Here is a 7,981-nt window from a genome sequence, read left to right as displayed (position 1 = left end):
GGGAGTGGGTGGGTAGGGGAACAGAGGTGGGGGAGGGGTATGGGAATCTTTCGGGATAGCATTTGAAATGTAAAAAGTGAGTTCCAGGACAGCCAAAAAAAAAAAGAGAAACCCTGTATAAAAAAAAAAAAAAAAAAAAAGAAGTGCAGAAAAGACAGATGAGCTACTCAATAGTTCTTGCTAAAGAAACACCAGACTCCAGTTTAATAAGGGGGTTACCAGAACCAGAAATCCATGTTTTAATTGCCAGGCCAAACTGCCTCTTCCTCCAGCAATCTCTACCCAAGTGGGCAGTGGGTTGGTCAGCTCTGATCACAGCACAGCACAAATGGGTTGCAGAGACTAGCACCACCTTCCACTTAATTTCTATTCTGGATGCTATGTGGACTCTATGGCTTGGGAACACCTGGTACCCTGGTGTCCATTGACTTCCACAGCGCAAAACAAAGCAAGAACTGGCTTCATGAGCCAGGCTCTCCTTGTGATCTCAGCCCCTATGCCATGCGACTCGCTGCTTCCTCGGCTTCTCCCTGACCTACTTTGTGCTCAGAGCCAGCTGCCACTGCAGATCATCCTAGAACGCAAGCCCGGCCATCTCCTTCCTCTGTTCAAAGCTTTCCGCGGCTCTCCACTGATCTCAAGACACACCCCACCAGCCTGGGTCTCACTGGCTGCGGAAGGCTGAGGAAAGGCTCTGTGTCCTGCGACACTCTTTCTGTAGGTCTAGTGGCTTCTACCAACATTAGACGTTTTAGCCATTTCCTTTGTGACACTTAGGTCAGTCATATTTTCAGTAGCTTTGGGAGATATTTATGCTTAGAGCTATTATTCTTTCCACAGTGGCCTGTGAACATTCTCTGCTCCCCAGTCTGTGGTCTCTTGACACTTGATTCCCCTCTCCAGCATCTCCACATTCTATTCAACCCTCAGCATCCTGTGGATGAATTTACACATCCTGTGTCCTCCAGACATGCACGTCATCATCTCTGAAAACCCAGTGACATGTGAGTCAGCACCTAGACCAGTGACTATACATTTAACTCCTATTCCCATAGTGATACAGCAATGAACTGGTTTTAGTTGAAGAAAGCTAAAGCCCCCCCCCCCCAATTTTTTTTTGTCTTTTGTAAATAAACTCAGTCCTACTCTAAACTTTCCAGTTTTGTGATGTCTACCTGTCCCAGAAATGCTGAATGGGTCTGAAGTGGAGTTGAAGAGCTAGATGACAAAGTGACCTTGGGGGCTAGTCTCCTTAGAGTCTTTGGAGTGAAGTGCTTAGGTCTTAAACAGCCATTTGTTTTACATGTTCTGCTATGACATCAGAAGGCCCTGTCAGTGGAATCCACGACCTCTGAGGCTGTCGTCGCTTTTGTTTCACAGCCTTGGAATACTATGACAACCCTAGTAAGAACCAAGCTTCTTACCCAGGACCAAAGACCAGGAGGGGAGAGTCAGGCCCATGACTAGCCTGGCCTCTGGGGGCACACAGACACATCGAACTTGGGCTCACGGCTGACATAAGCAGATGCAGGTGCTGAGGCCAGTGGCTCTCAACCTTCCCAACACTGTGACTCTTTTCTACAGGTCATGTTGTGGTGACCTCCAGCCATAAAATTATTTTCATTGCTCCTTCATAACTGTCATTTTGCCACCGCTATGAATTGCAATGTAAATATCTAATATAAAGATGGTCTTGGGTGACCCCTGTGAAAGGGTCACTTGACACCCCCCCCCCCCAAAGGGTTTGTGATGTATAGGTTGAGAAGCACTGGCTCCTGCAAAGCAAGGCTGTTTTAGGAAGGAGAGGCCAGCATTACTGAGGAACATGATCAGGATCACCTATCTGGGAAATATTTCCTCTAGCCAAGAGCACAACCAGTCTGAATGTGGCTCTCAGCCAATCAGCCAAGTTGGGCTTGGGTGTGACCCAAGGGAGGAGGAACCTTCAGATTCCGTTAACCCCTTCTGGAGCTGGCACCTCAAGACAAAGATGCAACTTAACAAGAAACTGCAAGGATGAAGGGTGAAGGAGAGACCAGAGCAGCACCCCCAGGGCACAGGGTGATGGGCCATGTAGCGAGAGAGTAGAGTAATGCAGCAACTGAGAGTGTGTGTGTGTGTGTGTGTGTGTGTGTGTGTGTGTGTGTGCTAGAGGACATCCTTGGCTATCTTCTTTAGGAATACCACCTACTCTTCTTGAGAAGAAGTCTCTCACCAGTCTGGAGCTCACCAGTTGGGTGAGGCTGGCCGGCCAGTGAGCCCTCAGGGGTCATCCTGTTCTACCTCCTCAGTGTTGGCATCATGAGTTCATGCCATTACACCCAGCATTTTTAAATGTGGGTTCTGGGGTCTGAATTTGGGCCCTCAGGCTTGCAAGGCAAGTATTTTACTGCCTGAGCTAGCTCCTCAACTCTAGAGATGGAACAAATTTTATACTTCTGCTTTTGAACTTTTCAAAAAGCCATGGAGGTGAGTCGTTTTCACTTTTTGACAAATACCCATTTTCCCCCATTCTCTCCCAGCCAGGATTAGTAAATGATACTGTCTTCCGTGGGCTGTAGTTCTTTGATGCACTTAAGGGCTCTACACAAGAACTGGGAAGAAGCCCATAGGAATGGTAGGCTGGTTAAGATAATCTTTCTGGAGACCTTTTGTAAAAACAGCCTTGAAGTAGCCAAGTTAACTGCTAACAGGCTCCAGAGGAATTGGGCTCTGATATCAACTCAACAGCATGGATCTTCTCTCCTAGAAGCCTGTAAGAGTAAGTTGTGGACACATCCTTTCTTTGCTTAAAGTAGTCAAACTTGGTGGTAAGCTATACGGAAACACAGAAGCTACCTGGTCACAGGTAAGAGAAAGGGGGCTTCGGCCGCTGGCGCCTACCTGTGATCACACTCAGTGCCGACGCTGGCGCTCACCTGTGATCACACTCAGTGCTGACGCTGGCGCTCACCTGTGATCACACTCAGTGCTGACGCTGGCGCTCACCTGTGATCACACTCAGTGCTGACGCTGGCGCTCACCTGTGATCACACTCAGTGCTGACGCTGGCGCTCACCTGTGATCACACTCAGTGCTGACGCTGGCGCTCACCTGTGATCACACTCAGTGCTGACGCTGGCGCTTACCTGTGATCATACTCAGTGCTGACAGGCAGGCTAAGGCTTGGATGTCAAGGTTCAGGCTCTGCAAGCTTAAAGAAAAGTCTTTAATGGAGTCGAGCCACTCCCCAAATCCTCGAAGGCACTGAAGTCGATGCAGGACAAGTCCGTTGCAGAACACAAACTTATCTTCAGCAGTGTTTGACCTAGGGGTGGGCAGAGGAGGGAGACACACATTAGACAGGTCTTCTCAGCGTGGCTAACACGGTCTCATCATAATACAGGGGTAGCAACATCACACGGGGTCAGCCTTGGAAGCTGTGTGCAGTACTGTCATGAACAAAGATGTACTTCTGGGACCAAACAACCAGCACTATCTGAGCTAACGTCCTTAAGGAACGTGGGCCAACACACCTGTTCCCTAGGGCTAGCATAGGCTAATGGCTTGTCTGGGATGGACTGTGGAGAAGCAAATTCTCAGAGAATATCTAGTCCAGTGATTGTCAACCTGTGGGTTGTGATTCCTTTGGGGGTGGGTGTCCACAGGGGTCCCCTAAGATCATCTACATATCAAATATTTACATAGTAATTCATAACAGTAGCAAAATTACAGCTATGAAAATAGTTTTATGGTTGGGTTCAGCATAATAGGAGCAACTGTACTGGGGGGGGGGGGTTGCATCACAGAATTAGGAAGGTTGAGAATCACTGGTGTAGGGGAAGCCCAGCACATGACTTCAGTTATTATGTTGAAATCCCTTGTAGCTGTGATTATTGATAGGAGTCCCTCACAACAGCAGGCCTACTAGGTTCCCCCACAGGAGTGAGGAGCAGGTCATGAGACCCTCAGCAGACATAACAGCCATTGACTGCCCCCTGCCTTTCCACGATCAGAGGTGCATAGCCCTGCCCCACCCAGTTGCATGCAGCCAAGGGCAGTGCTGCTATGTACAGGATGTAGGAGACTGAACAGGGGATCTGTCTGTGCAACCTTTGGGAGGTTATTATTCACATCAGGCATGGCTTTTTGGTGATACATCCTTGGGGAGGGCACCCACGTTACTGTAAGCAAACCCTCATATATGCTCCTGTTAGTTAACCCAGTAAACGTACTGGGTGTATCATCCTGAGCTTGGGTAAAATCATTTCTTTGGCCTATTGTTGGTCCCCTGTCTGGGGTGAATAGACCTTTGTTAGGAGGTCTCCTGGAGTCAAGACACACAATGGCCTCTCTCTGCAGCAAATTGGAGATCTCCCCCTGGGGCTGGCAGTCAAGGCTGCTCCCTTATTTCCTTAAATGCCAATGGCTGATAAGGCCCGAGGCTAGACACTATAATTCCATTATGTAAACTCAAAGCAACAAGTTTCTCCCCATGCCCGGCACAGAGTCAAAGGCGGCAGAATGTATTAGCTCCTTGAACTAACGAAGGGCTGTTTCTAAATTTGCCAATGTGTTCATAACCATCCCCTTTCTTACAAAAGGAGCCCTGCAACCTCCATCCAACATGATGGCTTAGCAGTGTAACCTTGGCCACTCCTTTCATCTCTCTGGACTTCCTTTCTCTTATCTATGAAACAGGAATTTAATCATCATTTCCTAAGGTTGCAAAGGGATTTAAATAAAGTGAAGGCCTTTGAAAGCCTGTGCACAGTGTCTAGCACACAGAACGACTCAGAGAGCGCTAGGTGTAACTAATTCTCCATTTTGTGGGATCTTTACTTTAATCTTGGCTTGTCCTTAACTTTCTTGCTCCACGTTTCCCTCTCTAGGTGGATTGCATCCACAAGCTAGTGTCTGCACTTCCAGATGAATAGCTCTATTTTTTCCTTCACTCAGCAGGCACTTAACTGAGTGCCAAAGATGAGAAGGTACTGGTCACAGGCACTGCAGAGAGCTTAGTGAGCTGTGGTGCGCTCCATCCGCACTGGGCTTCTCCTCTGCTTAGTCCTTAGGTGGGCACCCAGCTACCAACTCTCATGTGCACTGGCTCCGAATCAAACTAAACCCAGGCACTCCAGCCACGAGCCCCCATCTCTCCATCAGGTCCTTCCACATAGGGATCAGACGGACAGAATGTTCTCACCGAGTTTGAACATGAACTTCTAACCACTGGTTTCAGGATCAAGGGGGCATGAGTTACAGTGCAGTTTCCAGTATTCTATACACTATTAGGTCAAAGTGGATGGGGGCAAAGCACAGGAGCTACATTTTATGCAGGAGTTTCTGGTGTCACAATATGAAACGGGACCAGGTGGTAGAGAAGAGAAGGAGGGAAATGCTGGTTTTTCTCATTACACCCGGTGAAATATGGGTCTATCTCTGATGTATGTAGTTGAAATGAAGCAAGAAAGATGGGATTAAATATGCCCTGGGTGAATAAAAATTAATACTTTTAGCCGGGCGTGGTGGCGCATGCCTTTAATCCCAGCACTCGGGAGGCAGAGGCAGGTGGATTTCTGAGTTCGAGGCCAGCCTGGGCTACAGAGAGAAACCCTGTCTCGAAAAAAAACAAAAAAAAAAAAAAAAAAAATTAATACTTTTTTTTAAATCTTAAAAAAGGGGCCTGTGTGGAGAAGAGTTGGGATTCAAACTATTTGAAGAATCACTTCCTGTTGGGCAAAGCAGTGCACATCTGGGTCCTGGCATTCAGGAGACTGGACAGGGAAGATTCCAAGCTCAAGGTCCACTGTAGGTAGGTAGATAGATAGATAGATAGATAGATGATAGATAGATCTATAGACAGATAATAGATGATAGATAAACAGAAAGATAGGCAGATAGATAGAATTCACTTCCTCGGGGCTGGAGAGATGGCTCAATGATTGAGAGCACTGGTTGTTCTTCCAAAGGACACTGGTTCGATTTTCAGCACCCACATGGCAGTTCACAACTGTCTGTAACTCCAGTTTTAGGGGATATGACAGTGTCACATAGACATACGTGTATACAAACACCAATGCACATAAAATAAAAATAAATTAAAAATAAAAAGAATCCACCTCCCCCTCATGCTTGCTGCCACTCAGCAATAAAAGGTAAACCAAATCTTTCGGCCCGAGAGCTCAGCTGTGCAGCTTTCAGAGGCCCATGTGCAACAGTCACATGTGAAACAGAAACCAATAAGACAAAGCCGGTATTTCCACAAACACTTCTGATACCATGAGATCAGTCCTGGGGCCAAGGGCTTGAGTGACCACCAAATTCATCCTCTCTGTTTTGCATGGAACAGAGCTGGGTTTCTAGCGAGGCAAAGCTCTGCTTGGAGCCCTAAGGTATCTACTCCTCTTAGACCTCAGACTAGAACCCAGGGTCCCAGCGGCGCCCTGCCCCCTCCGCCTCCCCCTCCCCCCTCCTCGTGCTTTCTGTCCCCCACTTCTCAGTGTTTGAATGTTTGAATGCATTTCATCTTTGCTTCTTGAACGGACTCCTCACTGTTATAAATGAGGAGGCTGAGAGCAGATAGAACAATAGGACCTACCTGATGGAAAGTCTAAGAACAAACAGCTCCAAAAAGGCTGATTCTATAAGTAACGTCTGATCTTCTTTGGGGAGATCAGTGAATCCCGGGATCTTTTCTGCCCAGCTTCTGGACACGTCAATGGAGGCCGTCAGAAGGTTGTAGAACTGCTGCACGTGCTCAGCATCTGTGCCTGCAGTGGCCTGGTCGGTGGGACAGTACTGGAAAGCAATGCACAGAGAGCAGCCTTAGCCTGATTGCACGGGGATGACGTCACCATTTAAGACTGGCTCTGCCTAGATGTCAGTGCCTAAATCCTACCCCCCTTAACAAACCACTAACATTCACAGCCTCATCTGATCCTCCAATGGCCCTGGGACACAAAATAAAATGAATTTATTGTTATTATCCAACAGATAGAAATCCCTTTAAGACCTATCAGTGTGGGGGTTTGTTGATGTCATCTAGGGAGCTTTATAAAGCATCCGTGTCTCAGTTCTGCCTTCAGAAAGGTTAGGTTAAGTGGTCTGGAGTGAGATCTGCCCACTGGGAACTTTTAAAGCTTCATAGATGATTCCACGGAGCATCCCGCAGGTCACTCTGGGGTTAGGTTCAACAGGCTGCTTTTTATCAAAAAGGGTGGTTCTAACATCCATTAGTGTGTGAGAATCACACAATTAACCAATAAGAGAAATAAGAGTTTTGTTCACTGTTGATGGATTTCTCTGAGATAAATCTGGAAGTAGGCGTGTTGGGTTGGGGAGTTCCTCTGTGGCAGAGCCCAGACAGCCATATGCTATCAGACTTGGGGATTTGTGGCTGCTTGTATTAATCAAAATTAGATAAAATTAAAAATTCCGTTTCTTATCACCCAAGCCATATTTTAGGTGCTTAAAAGTTAGGTGGGTGGGGTACATGTTCACCATTGAAGAAAGACATACTAGACTGCACAGAGCTAGGAACTTGTGGTGGGATGGACAGAAGGTGGGGAAGAGGAAGACAGTGGAGGAAGACAAAGGAAGAGAAGAGGGAGGGGGAAGAGGTCTCTCCCAAGCTTTTTGTTTTGTTTTGTTTTGTTTTGTTTGCTTTTTTAGAGACAGGGTTTTGTTGTATAGCCCTGACTGTCCTGGAACTCACTCTGTAGACCAGGCTGGCTTTGAACTCAGAAACCAGCCTGGCTCTGCCTCCCAAGTGCTGGGATTAAAGGCGTGCGCTACCATGCCCAGCTCTTCCAAGCTTTTGGCTATTCTGGTAAAGGCACATTTTTGCCTCTTGCAATGGAGGCAACACCTTTTCTGCTTCCAGCAGAATGATCTAAGCAGCAAGATCAAGGGACAAGAGCAGAGGCATGAGAGATGCTATGTGAACGGGTGTGAACAGGTGTGAACAGGTGCAGAGCCAAGTCCCACCCTCCCCCCAACC

At 47.4% G+C, this 7,981-nt stretch overlaps 1 protein-coding gene across 3 annotated transcripts in view; it reads right to left on the bottom strand.

The window, feature by feature from the left end:
- Nr4a3 (nuclear receptor subfamily 4 group A member 3) overlaps positions 1–7,981 on the bottom strand; it is a 42,925-nt gene that overhangs the window by 13,593 nt on the left and 21,351 nt on the right. For all 3 annotated transcript variants that reach the window (XM_021200463.2, XM_029539931.1, XM_021200466.2), the window contains 2 exons: positions 6,581–6,780; positions 3,129–3,307 (listed from right to left, as the gene is read on the bottom strand). In XM_021200463.2, the coding sequence (XP_021056122.1) occupies positions 3,129–3,307; positions 6,581–6,780 (379 nt within the window). The remainder of the gene's footprint in view (positions 1–3,128; positions 3,308–6,580; positions 6,781–7,981) is intronic.

The sequence above is a fragment of the Mus pahari genome, chromosome 6 (assembly GCF_900095145.1).
Source record: "Mus pahari chromosome 6, PAHARI_EIJ_v1.1, whole genome shotgun sequence".
Classification (NCBI taxonomy): domain Eukaryota; kingdom Metazoa; phylum Chordata; class Mammalia; order Rodentia; family Muridae; genus Mus; species Mus pahari.
This window is presented reverse-complemented; position numbering and strand designations above follow the sequence as displayed.